The 24,124-nt window shown below is 35.4% G+C and overlaps 1 protein-coding gene across 15 annotated transcripts in view; it reads left to right on the forward strand.

The window, feature by feature from the left end:
* The window catches only part of LOC137249035 (uncharacterized protein CG43867), a 404,529-nt gene that overhangs the window by 259,759 nt on the left and 120,646 nt on the right, over positions 1–24,124 (forward strand). For all 15 annotated transcript variants that reach the window (XM_067780130.1, XM_067780129.1, XM_067780127.1 and 12 more), the window contains one exon: positions 20,468–20,530. In XM_067780130.1, coding sequence (XP_067636231.1) covers positions 20,468–20,530 — 63 coding nt within the window. The remainder of the gene's footprint in view (positions 1–20,467; positions 20,531–24,124) is intronic.

Consider the following 24,124-nt stretch of genomic DNA (forward strand, 5'->3'; position numbering starts at 1 on the left):
AAATACACTTTAAGTCTCAAGATTTGTTGAATTATTGAAATTTACTAGTTACTCGCTGATGGAAAGAAACCAGGGTTGTACAATTTCGAGTATACATATGTATATGAAACAGATTTTAGTTGATGACTGACGAATTCTATATAACTGCAATAATTTTTGCCTTATTAAACTAAAATACTCTTTGCTTATATATTAATCAGTTTAATTGCCTTTAGTTTTCTCGCAAAAAGTGTACAAAAAAATTCTACCCGTTACTCATTACTAGCGCCATGCGATATGTTTAAAATTCCCAGCGATTCTTACAAACTCTTTTACAAAATACAAGAGTTTTGTAGTTTTATTTTTTTATAAAATGTATTCTTGGCGGCCACCGTGGTGTGATGGTAGCGTGCTCCGCCTATCACACCGTATGCCCTGGGTTCAACTCCCGGGCAAAGCAACATCAAAATTTTAGAAATAAGATTTTTCAATTAGAAGAAAATTTGTCTAAGCGGGGTCGCCCCTCGGCAGTGTCTGGCAAGCGCTCCGATTGTATTTCTGCCATGAAAAGCTCTCAGTGAAAACTCGTCTGCCTTGCAGATGCCGTTCGGAGTCGGCATAAAACATGTAGGTCCCGTCCGGTCAATTTGTAGAGAAAAATCAAGAGGAGCACGACGCAAATTGGAAGAGAAGCTCGGCCTTAGATCTCTTCGGAGGTTATCGCGCCTTACATTTATTTTATTTTGTATTCTTGCAACAAAACTTTTGTTTCATTTGAATAAATAAATAAATGTAAGGCGCGATAACCTCCGAAAAAAATTTAGGCCGAGCTTTTCTTAATTTTTTTCATTTACTCGCTATATTCTTAGGCTCGACCGAAAAATGTTTACAGTTTTTTGGTAATAATTCCAAGTTGTTCTACAAAAATGGTCTTTAAAGAAGTTTTTAAAGATACGATGCGGTTCTGCAAGCAAAAACTATTTCTATGCTACTCGTTACGCTCCGAAATTCGACTGAAATCAGGTAAAGTGATTTTATTAGAAGGCATTTTTATCGCTGTTGGTTTGAAATGTTGGGTATGCAGCGAACCTCTAAGTGACGACTTACTCGCCACTCGCTGATTTCAAAACATTCTTATGTTTTTTTTAAGTAGCTTCTACTTTGACTGTTATACTCAGTTCCAAGCTTGTTTGAAGTTATATATGACTTTCCAGTAAATTTAGTATCGGAAAAAAAAATTTATAATAAAAATTAAATTTTTCAAACACTTTTTGTTGCTTCTCCTTACTCGTTATTTCTTGAAAATCATTTGAGTGCACGCAACATGATTTTATTATTATAATAATTTCTATCTCACCTTTTCTTAAAATGCGGTGCGTGCAACGGACATGTCTGCTGACATTGCTGCTTGCTTACTCGCCACTCGCTGATTTTAAAAATTGGTCCGCTTTATTCTCAAATCTTTTACCTTGACTGTGTATCCACTGGCCAAATTTGTATAAGATATACTACAACAAATTTTTAATAGCCAAAAGTACTCTACTCGCTACTCGTTGTTCCAAAAGATGCCTTGAGTTCTTCTTACACAAATGTGGGCGTTGTTTTTGTAAATTTTTTTTATTGAAAAAATGTGTAGACGTTACTCGCGTGAGTACATGCAATAAACTTTTAATGCTACTCGTTACTTTTCAAAAATTTAAATCGAGTAACATCATTTTGTTATGACAATGCTATGCAAATATAATTTCTTATCTCTTAGTAATTTATTTCTAGCTGCTCGCTGATATCAAAATGTGCTTATGTGTTTTCGACAAAGCCTTTATTTTGACGGAATTCCTCAGTGCCAAAGCTTTGTCTAAGTTACATATGAGGTTTTCTAATAAAATTTGTTTAAGGAAAAACTCGCTACTCTATTATTATATATATAGAATTTATATACAGATCGTATTATTCGCTACTCGGTTTCCTTTAATTTCACTTGCAATTTTTCTTCTGATAACATTTCCTCTATTGCACACTTTGTGCCATTGGACTACTGCTCGCTTTTCGTTACTTTTTACTCATTACCTTTTTTTATATTCGACTAGCAGACCCCGTTGCACTTCGTAGCAACCAACCAAAAAAAGAAATGAAAGATTATAAATTTTTTTTATGAAATGAATGCATTGTATTTCAAAATTATTAATGTCAATCCAAAACATTTGGATATACAATATTTTTAGTTTGCCCATTGGAAGCGAGCACAAACAAACAATTTGGAGTTCCAACTCTTTAGCAGGCCACGTATAGCTGTCCATGTGAAAAGCACGGCTCCTCCAAATTTAATCCGCATATTTGAAGCGTTTGTCCTTGTGCCTTATTGATGGACATGACAAATGATAGACGCACTGGGAATTGCAAAGGCTTAAATTCAAATGGCATGTCTGTTGGAATCAGTGGAATACGTGGTATGAGTACAATTTAATTTTTCGCTGTTCCGGTCAATATTGTCGCTTCAATTAAATTCGGCATCAATTTTTTTACTACTGCCTTTGCACAGTTTTGGTGCATTTAAATTCCGCAGTAAAATAATTGATGAGCCAACCTTTAAATTCAAATAATGCGGTGGCATACCAGGTGTTTCCAATGAATTCAAAAATTCAATTGGATAATTCACTGCATCATCTGCATTCATTGCGCTATCAACAGATTTATATGATGTCACTGCACCTGGCAATTTTTCTTGAATCTGATAATTGATTGCATTGACGTGTAAATTTTTTTGGTGCCAGTATTGCGCGTTCTCTCAACCAATTGTGATTCCTGTAATTTTGAACAATATTTGGAAACACACTTTCAATCAACTCTTCTGTTGATTGGAGAATGGTACAGAAATTGTTCGGCAATGTAATCAATCCATTTGTATTATCGACTCGAACTTTTCCATTGCCAATATCTAATAATTGCTTCGAGTGGGAGTGAGTGGGAGTGCAGTGCATTGAGGAATATGCGATAATAGCAAAATGATAAAAAAAAGCGAAAAACAAAAGCGAAGACGGAGACGTTAGATTGTACAACAAAAGCATGAATTCGTGCGATGAGTGGGAGTGTGTGTTTGTATGTATGCAAATTATTAACTTAACGAAGATATGTTGGAAAGGCAGGCGTGAACAATAGTTACCATCAGAAGATAGTGATTGATAAATATTTGCATTTGGACAGGTTCATCTGTTTAACATTTGTATGCTGTCGATGAAATTAACTTGTAATAGGTTGGATCGATTTTTTTCGTTAGTTCGGACCGAAATGTAAACTTTTTTTTCAAATTTTGAATTTTTTCTAAAAAAAAATCATAACTCAAGAATGGCTAAACCGATTTGGGATTTCAAAATCAACTAACCATCATCTCTCCTTCCTGTATCTTTTCTAAAAATTTTATGGCAATCTCTCTATCCGTTCTCGAGTTATGGAGTGGCAATCAAAATGTACACTTCTTTTTATATATATAGATACAAACATATCAACGAGTGTATGTAAATATTTTTTATATATATATATTTTTTTTGTATTTACAAATGACAATTCAATACCACCCAATCATTATGAATGGTGAGTGTGCCGTCCACAAGGGACAACCCAAAGCTGTTACAGTTGCATTCACCACCGCGCTATTTCACCTGCTCTCTCTTCTCTCACGCGTTGCCTTTGGCATATTTAATCGCTGCACATATTTCATTAATATATATTTTTATCACAACATATTCCTTTGTATAAAAAGTATAGACCAACAACAATGTCGCAAAATGGCGTGCCATTAAAAAGTGGTTGTGCAGTTAGTGTTTTTTCCACACACTCCGCTCGCTGCTCCACAGCAACGAGTAACGCGCAAATAATAAAAAATGCAGGTCTTTCGCACATATGTTTTCTTAGTTTTTTTTTCTTTTGTTGTACTTTTGTGGTGATTGCGCCGTTGGACTCCGCGGAAATGACTTTGGTGGCGCTGAACATAACTGCTGGCATTGGTCTGCTCTGTTGCCAATGAGTTCATTAGTGCACTCCAACATTTATGAGAGATAAAGAAGTGGCATAACAATTATTCTACAGTTATTATTGTGTTATGACTATTTGCTTTTCTTTTGTTTTTAATTTTTTTATTTCGCTTGACGCAAGCTTTCGTTGTGTTTTTACACCACTGTAGGTTTCTCTTAGTCGTTTTTTTTTTTTTGTTTCCCTCCCCCTTATGTGTTGCAAGCTTTTGCATTGTTTGCTTTTTGTATTCTGCAGTTTTTAATTAACGCATTATGATAATGAAAGCATTCCCTGTTATAGGGATATCGTATTCTTAATCATAAATTCATTTCACCCTTTGACGTTTATCTTTTATTTATGAAAGTTCATTACAATTAGTAAAGACATTTTCACTTATTGCACAGCTTTTTTCGCGATATTTTTTATTACTGTCTGCAGTTAATGCACTCGTGTTGGAAGCTCTCTCTATAAGAGCAACAATTAATTAAACGCTTAAGATTGGCGCAGCAAAACTTTGTTTACCTACAGATCTTTCTAATTAAGCTTCTATAATGAGCTTCAAAGCTCCCAAGCTTATTTAAAAGAATGGGTTAAGAAGTGAGAAAAGGAAACTGCACAACTGGAAGAGTGTTCAAAAGCTCAAAGATCATTCTGTAACAAAAATTCCTTAACCTGTTTCACACCAAACCCGCCATATGCAAAGCATGCACCTAAAGCTCCCAAGCAGTTTGAAAAGCTGTCGTAAAGGATCCTGATGTTTTTGTTAATGACGATCTAAAATCTTTTCGAAATATCTCTCACAAAAAAATCGGTTTCAATCAGTTAGACACATGCCAAAGCTTGCCGTGAAATGATTCAATAATTTTTATGAAACATGAAGCGGTAGAAGGCTTTCGGTTTGAAAGAATTTTTTGAATTAAAAAAAGTGGTAAAAGCTACTATCGATTTGAAATATTAAAATTTGATTATTAAGATTTGAAATCGATCTCCCAATAATACCTCTCACTCTTAGTCATAGTAAATTTGCAGGTAATACAAACATAGGCTAACAAAAAAACTTTATGAAAGCTCCCTTAAAAGCTTTTTAAAGTCCTTTATAAGAAACAGATGAAAAGCTCTTGTAAGTCTAAAGAATAAATTTGTCAGAATTGAAAAAAAGCTCCTAAATAAGAAGTTCGAAAAACTTTCTAAGGGCTTTAATACAACGCTCTTGATAAAAGATGAGAAACCGTTCAGTATTAAATTAAAAACCGTACTTCACTTGGTGAATGGATTTTCGAATTAGAATTTTTTACTAAAAAATTTCATTACCTAGTCGGAGAAACGTTTTTTCATTTAATTAATTAAAGAAAGCTTTGCCAGTTGAAGTTTTGAATAAAAGCGCTTTTATTGAGTTTTAGTCGAATATTTGTATACGGTGATTCGAGAACAAGCGAAAGCAAGAGAGAATTAAATCAAGAATTTCGAAATCGTTCTTATTAACTTTAAGTGAAATACTTAAAATTAAAAGTTTGAGGTTTAAAAAAAGTTACAGAAATTTTAATTAAGGAAATTAAAATTTTGCGCTCCCAACAGAACTTTTTTCAATAAAAGCGCCATATTTTAGTTGTAATAAAATATTTTCCCAGGAAATTTTTATAGTAGTGGAGGATAAGAGAAAACATAATTAACAAGCTGCAAATTGCGATTTCTAAGCATGTTTCATGATTGAGCTTTTTTTAATAAAAGAGCTTTTATTTGGTTTTTATGGAATATTTCCACTGATAATGTTGAGAGCTATCCAAGATACGAAAAATTTATTAAAAGCTCCAAATTTCACTTTACTAGAAGCTTTCACAATTAAGTTTCTTTCAATTAAAGGCTTTATTATTTATTTTCAATGACATATTTTAAAGAAATATATACGAAAGTGAAAAACCAAATAAAATTTATTTTAGAAGTTCTAAATTTCGCGGACAAAGTGTAAAGAGTACGAAAGCTTTAAACAACTTTTTAAAATGACGTAAAAGTTTCCAATCGTAAGAGCTTTATATACTTTTAAACACTTTGTGAGTAAGAGGCTTAGTTTGAGCTGATAATAATAATTGGAGTTATTCTCAAAGTTTTTTTTTCTTTTCATTATTTTCGCAAAAAAATGGTTTAAAAAATGTATCATTAAAGCTTTCAAAATCATAGCGCCTAAAGGCAGGCTACTTTTTTCCGGTTAAGTGTTTGAAAGCAATACGAAAAGCAATTTTGCTTTTCTTATATCACTCTGTTTGTGATGATTGGAAACGCCACAAGGTAACGTAAAAGTTGTCTAAATACCAACAACAGGAAGAACATTAATGAAGGAATGCAAAACGGAAAAAACAAAACGAAATTAATTCACTTAAAAGTGCTTGAAATCAACTGAGATCAACATATAGACGAGTCAAAGGGCTTGCCAAAGAATTTTTTGTATAATGATGTGATAGGAGGGGAAAATATAGAACAGCATAGAGGAACAGAAGCGGGTAACAAAGTGGTTAAGGCTGTAAAGGAAGATTGTGAATTGAAGGCTACACAGCAGGCTATATTTACCTCAGATGGGCATGTAAGATATGATTTAGAGCCATCAATGCAGATGACTTGATGCAACTTTCCTTGCAAGCCCATCAAAACAGACGTACATACAGAGCATTGATGGAGTCAAATTTTTGTATACCAAAGACACTAAAGGAAAGATTATAGCTTGAGTGAGTGCAATGGCAATTTCCTCATTTCTAACAATAAACAGGAAAAAGTAAGGTCAGCTTTCAGGCGAGGAGTTGAAAGTTTGAATGAAAATTGGGCGGCAGACGAAGATTGACTAGATCTGCAACATAGCTGATGTGATGGATAGGCGGAAAATGACGTTTAAAGTTTTTTTTCTTTTATTGCTCTTGGTGTTGCTGCTGCTGTTATGCTCTTGCCAATGCCTGCGCTTAATTTCAGAGCAACCTTTATTGATTCCACAGCCATATCGCAGCCGCATAGAGGAGAAGTTAAGCAGTAGAATAGTTGCTCAATTCAGAAACGCAAGGCAGCAAAATGATGCTTGATGCTGCGCTGGAGAATTTTTTCCATTCATTAAGTTTTTATATCAGCTTTTGTGTGTTGAAGTTAAAGTGTATATCCTAAAGCTTTGTATTTGCACGTTAACGTGTTTTTAAACTCATCGAAAAAATGTTGGTAGTCGTTACGTCGTTATATGCATCTCGATGTTGCTGGTGACTAAATGAGCGTATGAGCTGAAGTGCCTCTTGTCTCGATGCAAAGGTGTTTATACTTGTGTTGGAATGTATTTGTTGGTGTAAATATCGTCTTAATGTCTCGTTAACTTCACTTAAGTATGGTTTTCACTTTATTATTTTATGCATTTTATAAAAAAACTGTTTTGCAATTTTCTTACGCTCACTTAGGTGCTTAAACGACTGTAATTCCAACACTTTCTCTATTGAACACAGAAAATATGCACTGGTGGTGGAGCATAAGTTTTGAGGTAAACATAATGATGATACAAATAACGGAGTAAACTCAGGATAGTTTTCGGGTATGCGGAATTCCTCTTCCCTCGTTTGTTGCACAACTACTTAAGATGACATTCCCCCCCCCCCCCCCCCCAGCGGTTTAGGGGGTTAGAATATACCCGCGGTAGGTATGCCTGTCCTAAGAGGCGACCAAAATACCGGATTCAAGGGGTTTTTTGTAGCGCAGCACTTTCAGGTTGTCAGCGCAATACATAGCTTCTCCAAACCCAATTGTCAATCTCACCTATCCGTAGCGAATCCTGTTTCATTAACAGCCGAGACTCTGGCGACCCCGAACTCCTCATGGATCTAGGGGGTGGGAGGGCGAGATGGCCTAGAAGGTCGCATGTGGTCATAACAAATCGTTTCCGAGATGGTCGGGCTTGGTGCCGGAACGTACCGGATCTGCAAAAGACCATCAACTCGACAACACTCCCTAAGGCCTTCGGCGAGTGTCCTTATCGCTACAACAATAACAACATGACATTTGCTCGGGTATGCTCACTCCTAGGTTTGGTTATGTTTGATTGAGTGATGGTAATGGACAACATGAAGGTCCGTTTTGATACCAAGCGATGTTGTTTCAAATAAGACCGATCTCAACTTGGATAAGTCCTACGAAGATTCTTTTGAGCCGAGACCGAAATACTTTTTCCTAGTTATAGCAAAGCTGTACAGTCAAGCATGAAGTGTCTCCATGACTTCACCTCGTCATTCTTCATGCTGCTGCGGTATGAGGGGTGCACTCCCAATGGACAGTGACCCGTTAAACCCCGTCATGCGAATGAATAAAGTGCTCTGAACCAGTAGATATAGCAACGGTTAGCCATCACTGAGCTGAAAAACTCAAGTAAATTGTGGCAAGAACTCAAATCCTATTTCACGCTTTTTATTTTTGGCCATGGAACTGATTTCGTTTTTTCTCTTGAAGACTAGCTTAGAATTCGTCGAGTATCATACGCTTTTTTTAGTGCTCTATGGAAATAAATTATGGCAGCACAAAAGTTAACGCCTAAAAGTATGCCTTAGCAGTGTTAAAGTTAAAAAAATAAAATTAAAACACATACTCAACGTCTATTCATTTCACAGATTGCAATACGCTAAGAAAACTTAACCTTTACTCTGTAATAGGTCCTTACAGCTTAAAGGAGAATTCTATTCCCTAAACACTAAGAGAAAGTTGTGATGACGCGCCCAAAAGTAGGTTAATATTGGCATTCCGCTTCAATGGCCTTCAGCTGCACTACTCCCGTAATTATGCAAATATTTCTTGATATTTACAATTTGCTGAAGTGAACCTTATTTCACCTTTTGTATCACGTAAATATGCCCTGTACACAAATCTACTTTCATGTATTATGAATGAAATTTTAGGCGCAACAAAACTAAATTAACATAAAGAGATTAATTTGTGTAATATATCCCAATGAATACAAGCAGGTCTGTGTATGCTAATATTCAAAGCCACGCTCTTGACGGCTAATTGTTCGGGTTGAATAGTTCGACGTCAAGTGCAGAATTTGGCTGCATAAAATTGATGTGGAATAACCTTAATTTTATACTTCATGAATACTCAAATCCGAATGGCAAAAATATTAATGAGTAAATTAAAGCTTATACTGTTTCCACACAGATACTTAATGATCTCATTTCACCTTCTAATGAAATCGTAAATTTTTTGCTTTCACACAGAAGTAACTGCTCGATTAGTATAATGGATGAAATGTCAAGCGAATAAAATGACAATGCTATATGACGGACAATCATGGCGGAACGATACAAGGTGGCAGCATGATGACATATGTACCTACAAACAAAAAAATTGCATGTACTTGTAAATTCGATGGACAAATGTCAAAATCGTACTGCGCCGGTAGTTGATGTATCAAATCAAATAAAAAAGGTTATAATCAGCTGTTCGATGCGGCCACCTTGTATCGTTCCGCCACGCAGACAATGACATTTACTTTGACAAATGACATTTTTAAGCACTGAACACACCAAAAACTAAGAAGCGGAAGGCTGCCAACAGAGTTGCATTGTGCTTTTGACTTCATTAGGCATTCGATTAGCTACTAATGAAATAATTATAGATTCGAATTTTGTAGGGAAGATTGAGCTCAATAAGCGTCTTAATGTAGAAAACTGCCTTTATTATTCAATAAGCCGTCTGTGTGAAAACAGTATTAGATTGGTTTACTCTAGGCATACCTAGCTGAATCTTTCTCGAAAGGGTAGCCAAAAAATCACAAAGCTGAAAAGTGCGCTAATAATGGTCATTTGAAATTCTTACGCTTGCGAGTAAACTGAATTTATTAATAAATGTGTTGTATTATACCGTTATAAGTCTATAAATTTTTTGAAAAGTTAAGTATATTTTATAAGTATCGTCCACTTAAAGGCGTAGAATTCATACATAATAAATGCAAATTAGTTCCTACGTTTCGGTGCTATTTAATATTGCGCAGGTACATTGACCTTTGCATATTTTTAGGCGCAGAATAAACTTAACATAATTTTATAATTCATTATTATATAACATACTTTCAGGCGCATTTAATAATACGAATTCTTGTGACCACAGAAAGCATTTTAATTTAGTATGCTTTTCGGCAAAAAAGTTTCTGCACGAGGTATACTTTTAGGCATACAATTAGTTTATGAATGCCCATATGTACAGTTCAGTGAACTACGGCTATAGTTACAGCACATTCGAGTTAAAAAACCGCTCCAAAACTGTCATTCTACTTCCGCAGTTCCATCTTCATCCAGGCTCTCTGCTTCACACTGCTATGATTATAGTATTAGCAACATGATAGTAAGGTATCTTATGTGGTTGGGGCTTTAGTTGTACTTGACAGGCGCACGCAGTGGCAACACGCATGGCAAGTACAACTGCAGCCAACGTCACACAATAGAAAGAAAAAAGAGAAATAAAATATACACGGGCGGCCATTCCAATTTTGACCGACATCGTGTCTAGTACAAACTTTCGCGAATAAAATTAAAAATAAGAAACAAACATTTTTGAGTTTTTTTCTAAAACGTTATTAATAACAACAGTTGACTTGATGTTCTGGCGGCGAAGGCCCCCTCGCGTAATATAAATACCGATACCACAAAAATGGCAACAATTTGGAGGCGGCGACCTCCCAAAAGAAGGCTTCCATTTTTGGAACGCCACATGATCATCAGTCGCTCTTTAATTGATCCGCTGTTCCTGCAGTATATCTGTTATCGGTATCATGTAAAGATAGTTCTGGAAAACGGGGAGCCGCAATGAGCTTAACAATGTGTCGGCTCAAAAATAGTTCTTCTGGACGCCGTTTGACTTACTTCTACTCTCTACTCGCTGTAAGAGGACATGTTCTTCTCTAATTCTACCTTTTGTATGTTGTTATACAACTACACCTTTTTTTGGCCAATTCTCCTTGCTAAATAAATAAATAAATAATCAACTCAGCAACTAAAATATGCCTGTATATCAACTCATCGAGCTTCACGTCGTCTGTAGAAGAGAAATCCCTTTCCTACCGGGATCTATTACTCTGGTCATCACAAGCTGAGTCAGGAGCGGCAGATCTTTAGTGCTTTCTTCCTTTAGTTACCTCGATGCTTTAGCACGTTGCATCCTTTTAGGCTGAATATATTGAAATCAAATACTTTGTGACCATTTAAGTAAACAACTGTACTTAACTTTGAACTGTCAATCCCCGAAATAAATCTTCATTAAACTTATTAGTTGTGAAACCTTGCTTTAAAAATAACCCCTTCCGGAGATCTGGAAGAACCGGATAAGTAGTTTCTAAGGAAAAGAATGCAGTATACGTTTAGGCACAATATATATTAAGTTAAGGCTAAACAAAATGCCTTTAATATAAGGCGTGAAAGTATCAGTCAATAAATTCGTCGTTGATGGAACTTTGTTTACTTTTTGGGGCATTTTGTTGAAACTTTACCCACATTTTTCATTATTCTTTAGTGTTCTCTTATTTAAGCAAAACTTTGCTTAGATAACTAGCTATTTAACAGCTGCAGTCAAAGTACTTCAAGCACAACAAATCTTACAAGTACACTTCACAATTCGTAATACAAGCGAGCAAACATACAACAACTTTTACACTTGGGCAAAAATAGTGGCTGAGCAACTTTTTTCATTGCGTGTGGTGTGCTTTCAGGCGTTGTGTGCTTTTGTATACAACTAGGCCAACAAATAGTTTATTTGGTATACTAAAAAGGGCACAATAACATTCATTAACCTGCTTTTGTTTCCGCTTTAGCACAACAAAGCTGATTTTATTATGTTTAAAATTTGATGAAACTTTTTTATTGCTATTTGTATGTAGCATACTTTTAGCTGCCACCAAATTTACCACTATTGTTCTAGGTATTTTTGAGTGCTCTTCTAAATAACCTACTTTAAGACAAAAACCAACAAAAGTTGTGTATTTAAATGATATATTTCGGCTTGTGTGTAATTACAGTTCTTCTTTTCGACTTGAGAGCACCAAAAGTATCATTTTAGCATGTGTTTACCCACAACCTGTGGCTATATATGCTCAATTGTATGCTACTGTTTTCATTTAGCTTGCATCTTTTTAGGCATGCAGCGCCTAGAGGCAGCAAAAAACGAAATAAGTAAACAAAAACTGCATTTTTGAAACTCATAGTTGCACTTGTAAAGGCTTAACTTCTCTAAAACTCATGTCTTTACCTCCCCATATTTCCTTTAGCCTCAGTTTTAGCTTTAGATACCTCAGTTGGCATTTAAGGGTCGCGTTTTGTGCTATTGTCTTTTGTACTTTAGCTTTGTACGTTGAAACATTCAATGACTGACAGTTGACCGCGTTTTGAGTGCAACGACAACGAATAGTAACAACAACTAAACGTAATTGACACAATTGTTAGTAAACCGCTGATAGAGGACTGAATTACTGTAAATAGAAACTTTTGAAGCAACAATGCATTAAATTTAATGGAAACAGTGTCGCATTTCCGGGAAGAAATGTTTTGATTCATTTAATAAACATAGAAAGGGCTGCTTAAGTTTGGAACTTTGGCGCTTTCTTAATAGATATTGTATTTTGCAAAAAAACATCTAGTTTACACAGATAGTTTTATTTTATTTCACTGATTTCACATTGTATGTATGATATATTTACTTTTCTTGCCATTTTGCTGGCATTTTTGGCTTGCTAAAGCTTTTGAGAAAGCTTTAAGCTTCTGAGTAGCAATGAAAAGGTCTAATGAGCTTTCCCCACAATCTCCATCTCTTTACTTTTAGCAGGTTAATATAAACTCAATTTTTCATGCAAAGCTTTATTAGTGAAAGCTTACCCAGGAGCTTACATGAAAGCTTAGCCTTAAAGCTTTTCTACTTTCAAGATCAATTGCTAAAGGCAATTAGAAACATTTGGATTGCCACAATTAAGGGATGTGTCCGACTGTTTCAACTGTGAGGTGACACCTATATTTTAACTGATGAGAAAATCGTGCCTTTATCACTGCTTTTCTTTTTATAATAAATTATCCCAAAAATGCTTTTCGGCAAGAAAAAAGTACTAAGATTTATTAATGAGCGCCAAATGATAGTACTTATAAAACTTTCTCCTTTCAGAGATTACGTTTTTTACAGATTTTAAATAAGTTGAAAAAGATTAAAGCTTTCTGTGAGCTTAATTCATGGTTTCGAACGAAGGCCCTTGGAAAGAGCTTTTCTAAGGCTTAGTGAACATTCTTAGACTCTTTGAAGAACTGCTTAGGATTTTACTCAAGCACCCTCAGTGATAGATGTATATTGGGATGATTTTTCGTCATTCTTTGTAATTCGGTTGTCGGTTTATGCTTTTAAGGACTTAAGGGATCCGATATTCCGAGTTGTCCTTTCAAAATTTTTACTTCCTCAAAACCAAATTTAAGCTTTCACTACTGTTGTTTCCTAGAAACTTAAAATTCTATAAATTTTACGGCCGTTAAAATGCCCCCATACCTCAGCGCCTAAAAACATACTACTTTTTACTAATTGTATTATATAAATAAGAGATTTTGATTGAAGATTTTCAAGCATAAAGCAAAATTGTATTTGTTCAAAATTGAATTTATTGTAAATATAATTAAGAACAAATATTTTTAAGGTTGCATGTAATTGTTCTAAAAACACAATAAACAACAAGAGCATTTTGACCAATTCGCTTAAAATTTCTAAAAATATCTATGAGGTTTCCTGACAATAAATGAATTAGATAAATAATGCGATGGATAATAGTATTTTGTGTATTAAATGTCAGTAACCATATAATAAAAACCTATTTAAATGCAAATAATTTGATTAACAACAAATGTGGCATATGCGCCTAAAAGCTTGCCAAATTACATAACAAAATGTTTGATTAGATTAATGCTAAATTTGAGTATAAAGCGCATATAGCACACGAATTTATTCAATATTTTTTTAATTTTTGCTGCAAGAGTTAGAAAAATTTTCGAAAAAAAAACACCAATATATGTAGTTTAATATTTACATATAATTACAAATATATTTATTATCTTTTGTGCAACGAAACAATTCCATAACCACGTTGCTTCGCAATAAATTTACTACAAAAAAGGAAACAATTTCAATAAAATACAGTAAATGTAATTAAAAGTTAACGCGAAAATTATACGCATATTTTTTTTCATCTTTTATTGTCCTCGCATAATTTTGTAATTAAATCCATTATAACTTACGCAATGAAATGTCAAAAAACATTCGTTAACAGTGCACAGCAAAAATATGTTTACAAGCGATTACAAGCCAAGGTTATGAAAATGTATCGTTTGCTTTATAAATATTTATTTATGAATTGAAATCAAGACTCATGAAGACACCCTGTATGAAATGCGACTTGTTATAAATGGTCTATTAGCTCAGCATTTTATGCAATTATGCCTCAACTATTCAAGCTTCAAGTTTCAACATTATTTTTAACTGTATTTTACTTTTAAAGGACGAAAAGCAATGACAAGTAAATTTATTTGGAAGTAACTTCAAACTAGTTATTATAAAGCTAATTTGTAACTAGTTTATTAGTGGAATCTTTATGGCACTGTAAGCTAAAAAGCTTTTTCTGAATTAAATTGAAAAACTTAGCGATAAAATCTCGATAAAACTGATATATCCGATTTCACACCGCATGACTAAAATAAATTAAAAGTCTCCATTTTTGAAATGGCGCCTGAGCAGGTACTCATTTCAGCAGATGAATTTGTTATTCAATAAAACACTATCCCATGAAAAACTTAATCAGAGCCTAATACTGTATGGAACCAAACCGCATTTATCAACTACGTGAAGATATACTGAAGAACAGAAAAGTGGAGGTCAACAAACAGAAAGCAAACCCGGCAACGCTGCTAACAAAGTCGATCCCCATCATTCAAATAGATAGATCTACCTTACAATCAGGCACAAACAGATGAGTGAAACCGAATTGATGAACGCGGTACGTCGCTGGCAGCTATAATTTGCCAAAGGTAAAATGCTACATAACTTTCTAGATTAGAAAATAGCACAATGCTATCTTATTACTTCTCCTAACACTCACCGAACCGCTAGATAGCATTTCAATGGAAGGTAGTCTAAATGAAACACAAAGGTTGTTTAAAAAGCAACCACAATAACCAACACAACACAAGGCCGGAAAGAGAAACAGCCAATGATCAGTCGGCACGAACAGACTCGGCGAAACCAGCCATCTCTCGCGCCCGCCTATGAAAGCAATACTATGGTTACATTACATGTCAAGGATTCTACCAATAAAAATTTTGCACAGTCCGCAATTTTTTTAATCCTAACACCTCCTGTCCTGTGCACTAAGCTTCTGTCACAGCTCTTTGTCTAGTGTAGTCTTGGACTACGTAGCCCTTTAAGATAGTACAAGTTTTAACGTCCAAAATGAGTGTGCTCTAAATTTAGTCACTTTTCACTTTCTCTAATTTCGCACGTTAGCCTAAAAGTATGTCATGCTTTTCAAAAAGGAAAAATATTCTCAACAAAAACGAAACAAAAACTAGGGTGGCATATGTAATGCCTCTCCTTTTGTGCATACTTTTAGTACTTAGGTTTTATTGTATTTTCTTATTAGTTAACTTGCTGATAAATTTATGCTCCAAAGCCTGTTTGTTCTTTTAGCTGACCTTAAGGTGCCTAAAAGTATGCAATCCGACGCAGATTGCTGCAAATTAAAATTTCTGCGAAATAAAATAGATAATAATTTTATGCTTGGAGAACTTGAGAGCAACCACAAGATACATGACATAAAAAAGTGTAGATGTACACCTAAATTTACTGCATACTTTTAGGCACTCAATAAAAACGCTAGTTAAAAATATAAAAAGAGCTAAAAGGGATTTATTGGCATTTAAAGTATCTTAAACAACTGAAAAGCATGTAAAATACTGCTTTGAATAGAGCTATGTGCGTTTTTTGCATGTACATATGTCTTTATATTATTATACACCTATATTCATGTTTGTGTATATGTTTCCTGTCGTGTGTTGAGACCATTGCATTGTACGGCTTTCGCTGTCAAATACAAATTCACTTAAAAATGATGTGTCGACACACCTCCAATAATGGCAGCGGCAATAAAAATACTATGAAACGAAGATGTTAGGAAAACACAGCTGCTCAATTCAAAAGAAAAATGAGTAGGAGAAGTAAGATGATGATAAGAGGGCGAAGAACGGAAGGAAAACATAAAAGAGGTTGGGCATACACTTGAAAAAGCAGAAAGCCACTTTAAGTGCGACATCAGAAATCTGGTGGGAGACATACGACATAAACCGCCGTAGCAACCTTTCGATAAAAACGATTAAGAGGAGGAAAAAAGTAACGAGAGTTAGCTGTAAGCATTGAGTGCACATACGCTTTAAGCGTAAAATAGACTGACAAACACACAAACAAATAACCAACATTTCGAATAATAGGCTAACACCACGATAAATAGATAAACAAACAGAGAGACGATAGGCGAGATGATGATGACGAAAGTAGTGGCAGGAAAAGCGATGCAAAATACTAGAGCCGCTAGCTAAACTGGCGGCTATGAAGTCATGGGAGTTGGGAGTGGTTTAGGGACAAGTTAGAATGACACAAAAATCAAGATATGGGCGACGGGGAAGCTAGTGAGCTGCGGAATACAGCAAACAAGAGCGCTACGAACACAACAAGCAAAGCACTTGCGTGATTAATTGATAGAATTTGATGGCACTAAGCTTTAGGCGCACATAACTCTCAACGCCTAATATTAGGCTACAAACGAAAAATAACAGAGCAGCAAAGAAATTTCCTTTACGTGCAAGTTAATGGCACTTAAATTTAGCGGCAGCGTATAAAAAATGACAACAAAAGTCATGATTCTCCTTAAATGCCGGAAATACCAATAAAGCTCATTGAGAAGCTCACAAATTCAATGGCCCTGCACAACTTTGTAAATTGAAGTGGATTGGTATCATGTTTAGCTTCCATTTAACCTATTTTGTTCTACTGAAGCAAGCAGCCAAGCCTACTATTGCACGAAATGTATTTTGTTGTTTTTTACTTTTACTTTCGTGTTCGTTCTAAATTTGTTAGGTATTCGTCTATGTGCCATTTTTTAGCTATTCCCATGGTGCAACTATTTTGGGACATTTATTGTCCTTATTTTTATATTTTTAGGTTGTTTTTTATATTTTAGCTGCTTTGACTTTTTAAATTGGGTCACAAAGAGCTAAAATTTACTGAGAGCATGAATATTGATTTTATTTTACTTAACAGCGTAAAGTTTTACTACTTAAAGCTAAATTTGAATGATAATAGAAAGAGCTAACAATTTGATATTTTAACGCTACTCGTTTATTTTTTTGTAATCATTGCATACCTATGGGTGCTTTACATAAGATAGAAAACTAGACTTGTCAGGGAAGTGCGTTTTCCTAACCTTTAACCTATAAACATTTTAAAATTAATAACTGAATGTTATATAATACGCGCGCAAATCTCATCTTCATTGCATACTATTAGGAGATATGCATAATCCTGAAACTATATTTTTATAAACCCTGCATCTAGCGTGAAAAAAACTAAGATATGTCGATAATAAGTAAAAGGCTTGTAGAAGGACTCTAGTAATATTTGCATACTTTAGGCGTTTTAAACAATAAAGTTTCATTTATGAACCTAATACTTCTAACTTAAATACATTAACAGCAAAGAACTCACCGCTACCCTACAGCATCTGCTAAAGTTTAACATTGCCTTACACAGCTTCTCTGGTGGAGTTGAGATTATAGATATTTACATTGAGTCTGTAACTTTATTCACCACCGATAAAAAGTCCCATCTTAAAGTGACTGAGTGACTGTTAAAAAGACCTATTGTGTAACGGAGCCACCTAGCGGCCACTATTAAAAGTATCGCTACGATGTGGTGAACAGTGTTCGGACTTTAAGTTTTTTTACATACCAAACTATAATATGGTCGTCTAGTGTGTAGATTTTTTCTGCAAGTGTTTTTTTTCACCCTCGATTGCAATGATAGCTATTCAATTAACATACAACGAACAAAATACAAGCCAATTTAAATTTTCACGCAAAATTTTGTTCTCGCGTATTTTTTCCCGTTGAAAAATTCTCCAAATATTTTCTCCTAGGGAAAACTATTATTGGGGAAAAGGAATTGCTAATTTTTGAAGACAGCTGTTTAGCCAAATGACATTTCATTACTCATTTCTACTTTTGTTTAAGAAATTCAATAATTTAATTCTTGTTACGAATTGTTTTCAAATATAAGAATAAAATGCATAGTAGTGCGTTTCATAAGATTGTGTACAAAATTTACGATGAATTAGATACACAGAATCATTAACAGGGCAGTTTAGGAAGAAGTCTCCATAGAAGCGCAACTTCGCTGGAACTGCCTTCGATTCACAATGTATTTTGCCTAAGGCCCTGCTGAGTTCAACCCTTCTTCAGCTTTGCTTCTTCTGAGCCCTTTAAAAACAAATCTTTTCACAATTTCTCGACGATTTTGCTTTAAATTTCCGAACAGGTGTATCTGTTAGCATTACTTTTAAACGATTTTCCGTCAATTTTCGTTTGGAGAGAAATCAGTTTTGGCTTTGTACCATCTTCAGTGATCAATGTCATTGTTCTATCTGCTATTAAGTTGCCCTTTTGACTTTAAATAAAGATTATTATAATAGAATTGTAATATATTTTAGAAAATATTTATACAAGTAAGTATTCTTTCATTAAAAACACAATTAACTGCAATATCTTTGCTACGCTGCTTTAAAATAAACAAATAAAAAATGTCATAAAATATGTCAAGGAAATCTCCTCTTCACTTGCATTAACAATTACTTTCTAAACTGGATTCCCTTTTTCGAAAATTGTTCAGATTAACATGAAAGGGAGAAGTTAAAAAATTTCGAAGTTTTCGGAATAGAAGTGAGCCACTGTCTAGCGGTCGTAATATTGCGCTACATTTTTATATTTGATGTGTTCCACTAGCTTTTTATACACTAGAGCGTGGGTCTCCAAATATTTATAGTGATTGCCCTTTCGTATACAAAATGAGGTGGAGCAACTTTGAAAAGTTGCTTCTGTTAAGCTCAAAGATCTAAGTGGGTGCGCCGATTTTCGATCTTTTTTTGTTAAAAATATATATCTGTAATACCATTTTTTCCCCCCATGTCATTGGGAAGCTTCTTCGGAAAACTTTCAAAAGAGATGATTGGTTTCTCATATATGGTGACAGAAGCGGTGGAATCTCCTACGAGCTAAGACTTAAGGGGTGCAGGTCCGAACACTGGTGGTGAGTAGTAAGTAGCGATGTAAATTTGGTGGGCATGGGAAATGTTAATTTCCCTACAATGGGTGTTGAGCGGACTAAACGAAAATTTGCCAATTTAAAGGAAATTAAAAGATGCAACGTGGATACATAGGCAGTTCACCTAGCTGTCTTATTCGTCGTATGTGCTTTATTTTAATCAAATTATATATTTCAAAACTTGAAAACAACTTAAACTTTACGACTTTACAATGAATATGAGACTCTTGTGAATTGACCAATGACGAGTTCAGAAAAAAGTTAACAGCGAAAAAGAACCAGAGGACAAATAAGGAATAATAAAGGGTTGATGGAGAAAACATCGGACACGTTTTGTGCTCATGCCCTGCGCTCGCCAGGCTTAGACTCCACATATATGGAGTGATACAGCTATCAGATATAGAAGCAGCAAGTGACATAAAGCTTCTAGTATTTGTCAACGGACAGAGTTATTTTAGAACAAATGTCTTGGTTTTTGAAAGGGGTTTTCAACGAACGTATAGTGACTTCTGGGGACTCATTTATTGAGGTCCTCACTGACTGGCTAGTTGAACCTAACCTAGCTAGAATGCAATACCGAATATACGCCTCTTGCCTACTCAGCTGTTCCATCACCATCTATATTGCCAAGGCGTTTGGGGATTTCACCCATTCTTAATTTTTTTTGTCAGTCCTTTTTTTTTTTTTTTTCCTAATTAAAGAAAAATGTCACTGGTTATATTTTTATGATTCAAAACTGCTCTTGCCTTCTTATCAACAGCTTTGCATTCCTTTATAAATCAAAGCCAATCCAAAATCAGGCTAAGATTCAATTTCTACTCAACTTCAAACATTTCAAAATCATTAAATTAACTTCATTAAGTACCCACATACATTTTCTTCAAAACTCCGTTCATATCTGTAGTACATTTTCACATTTTTTATTGCATACTTTTCAGCGTGAATCACTCACTCCACTATACATACCAAATCAACCCTGAAATAGTCTGCCTGCAGTAAAAAAAACAAATTCCTCTTATCTAATTCCACATCATTTGACTTTTATTATGAAAACTTCGCTAACCCAACTCTTCAATATTTTCTATTATATTTACAGTTATCTGAGTTGGAGCAGCGCGTCATCGAGGCGGAAGAACGTGCAGAGGAAGCTGAGGATAAGGTAAGTGAAAAATATGCATTAAGTGTGTAAAATCCATGATAAATGTAAATGATGGAGAAAAGTTGCGAAAATAATACGCAATTTTTTTTTTTTATTATTCGAAAAATTTGGCATAAATTATTTAAAACTTTTAAATTGCAGAAAAAAGGTTGTTAAACTGATATTTCATGTTCTCACCTAAACATTTTTCAGTAGTTTAAAAATCCTCAAATTTTCATGCAGTGAACTCAAACCCCTTTTTGTGGGATGTGTGCGCCTTAAAGTATGTTTTCTTTTATGTAAAAGTAGCGTATGCTATAACAGCATCACTGTATGCTACTGAGTTACATACTTTTAGGGTGTCTTTCACCATTTTCTATTTGTGTCTACCTTAATCCTTAAAGCATTAACGTGGAAACCACGAAAAATAAATCAATACAAGCATTTTGCCTAATTTTACATACATAAATTTGTAAATCTTACAACATTCACTTAAGTTTCTTTTGGTGCGGGAAGCCCAAAAAATATATGGGCACGTGCCTGAGTGTATGTTAAGGATTTGTATCTTGTTTCATTAGTAAGCACTCGAAATTCACAAGTAGTCAAAATAATTTGTAAAATCGAAAAAGGGAGAGAGAAAAAATTTAAGTAAAAAATCAAGGGAGATTTTGAGAGCTTGTAGCTGATAGATGCTTGAAAGCAAGCTTTTGAAAGAATGTATGAGACATATGCCGCACAACTGGATCTCGTTTCAGATTACTAAACTTTGTGTATATTTGAAGTAGGGTTAGGCTAGGTTGAACTGGCCGGTCAATAAAGACCTCACATAGACTAAATGTGCCATAGTATTACCAGAGTTTGTTTGACGACCAAACGGAAAAACATCAAATATTTTTAGTTTTCTAAAACCTTGGTTAATTGCTGCCTCGAGATCTTAACACAGTGCCGTCCCTAGTAGCTGGAGCCTTGACCTCACTCACGCAGGAGACGAACACAGAATGTGCTCAACCGTTTCATTCTGCAGATCGCACTTCCGGTATCTGCTATTACTGACGAGTCCTAACTTATTAGTATGTGATGCCAGCAAGCAGTGTCCAGTAAGTATGCCCATCGTGAGCCTTAAGTCCTCTCGCTTTAGAGTAATGTGGAACTTTGTTGGTCTAAAGTTATAGGATTTGGTCACGCATTTTCTGTTCTATGAGTCACATGCGATTCCCGTCTTCTTTTCATTTCTCCCAAACCGATTGGGACATCTGCCTTTGATTCATCGAGTCCTGCAGCCTTCTTTGCCAACTTTTCGTTACCTTCTACCCTGTATAAACGAAAACCCATTATAGATGTATGGTCCGGCTTGAGTGAAGTTTTTCCAATGCTTCTATGCATTCTAGGATACTTCTTGATGAAGTGCTGTGTGAGGTTATTGCCTTGATCGCCTCTATGACTATTAATATATACACAGCTTAAACCCGCTTCCTTCAGAGTGTCTGTTCTTTATGTCTATAATTTCAGCCTGAAAAACGCTGCAGTAGTCTGGCAGTCCATAGGATTTGTTTATTTCTGAACCGACAGAGTAAACAGCTGACTCATTAATTTGGAAACATCGGTACACACGTTTATAGTATGTTCTACCATTTCTGCACCATTGTGTTAACCCTCCTAATCAGGCCTCAAGATGTCTTTGGAAGCTCAGACACCTCAGACACGGAACCATGTAGTCCGTTCTGCGTACATTTTACTGCTATACCTATTGGATCTGCAAATGGGTTGTGCGGAATGGCATGCAAGGCCGCTATCGGGGAAGTTTGCAGGGCTCCCGCTATGGAAATCATTGATAATCTGCTTACCCCCTCAAGTTGTTTAGTATATGTACGTACTTTTTTGTGTGGTTGTCCACCAAACTTGGATCCCATAGTAAAGTACGGGTTTGACAATTGCCGTAAATACCCAGTGTGAGAGTTTGTACGATAGGCCGTACTTGCATCCTAGCATTATCTTGCATTCATACAGTGCCAGAGGCTTTTTTTGCTCTCTCTTGCAAACGGGGTTTCTCCTACAACTTGTCTGGTATAACTCCTAAATACTTTCTGCTATACTTTTCCTGTAGGGATACCAAGCTAAGCCTTAGTCCAATAAGGGGCATTATATTTCCTAGTAAATAATACTAGGTTTTTCCGCCTTGGCGGTTAACCCGACTCCAGATGCCCAGTCAAGTACATCCCGAAGCGACTGATCTATCACTGAGCTGATTTTACCTGCCGCTTATGATAGCGTTTGATTGGGCCTCTGCCGAACGGCTTAAACAATTGGTTGACGACCAGTGCCTACAGCATTAGTGATATTACCCTGCGCCCACGCATACACTCCATTGCGACAAAATTGAAGCTAAAAATGGTTCGCATACAATTTCTCTCAACTGCTTTTAATTTTCAATTATACGTTATCTTTTTAAAAGCGCATTTTTTTTAATAGCTTGTCCTCTAACCGACTACTCATTGAAAGGAAAATTATGGAACAACAAAGCGCGCTTTTCTCTCTACCACATCCCTTCCCATAATGCTTGCATACAAGCAACTCTAAATCATAATTAAAATTAATGATGAAGTTGTGTTAATTATTACTCACATTAAGCGCAATAGCGGCGCCCAACATGCGGCGCAGACTAGAAAGAGCAACAAACACAAGCAGCAGGTAATTATCTATGCCAGCTCAACACCATGCAAGCGAAGGGATGTACAGTAAAATATGCATAGCAAACAAAGAACAGTTAACAGCAACAAAAAAAAAACATATATGCAATACTTTACTGCTGAAGCTGAAATACAACAACAAATTAATGTTGTGAGAGCTATTAGCGGCAAGCAAGCACTGTACTCTTACTACTTTGTGCGCACTACTCCGACTCCGACTTTTACTCAGCATCATTTCATATTAAGCATAAGAACGCGCAGCAACAAAAGTGATAGCAAAAAAAAAAAAAACAATTACAACAAAAGCATTTTTTGCACTCTCAGTGGCTGGCTTGTTGTTCACCAAACTGACTTACACTCAAACCAACAACAAAACATGATTCATTTCTCCTGCCACTCACCTCATTTCACTGCACACGAAACACTCTGAGGCAACCTAGCTACGATAGCAACAGTAGCAAACCGGAACTACGCATTAAATTCAGTGAGCGTATGAAGGTGTGAGTGTTTGTACATAAATTACTCTTTATGTGTATGTGTGTAGGTGTGTTGTGCATGCTTTGTAAATGCTCTATAAGCGCTGACATTTGGAATGGAGGTGGTGGTCGAGTTGAGACCGACTTTTGCGGTTGTGTTGCAGCATAACATTCAAGGATTTATGCCAGTTTACCTTTTTGTTGTTATTATTGCTGATTTGGCTGTTGCTTTGGTAACCTTGTAGTGCTAGCATCCCTGGCAATGAGAGTTCTTACACTTTGCTCCTCTTCGCCTTGCCTCCAACTTTATAAACGCAGGCAAGCCATTAACGTTGAACTTTGTTTCGCGCGCACCCACAGCTTTTGCTTGGTCGTTGTTGATGGGAACACGAAATGTGAGGGTGAGTAGAAAGGCACTTTTATATATGCATACAATGTTGTGTAAAAAATAA

Source organism: Eurosta solidaginis, chromosome 4, assembly GCF_040869045.1.
Source record: "Eurosta solidaginis isolate ZX-2024a chromosome 4, ASM4086904v1, whole genome shotgun sequence".
Lineage (NCBI taxonomy): Eukaryota > Metazoa > Arthropoda > Insecta > Diptera > Tephritidae > Eurosta > Eurosta solidaginis.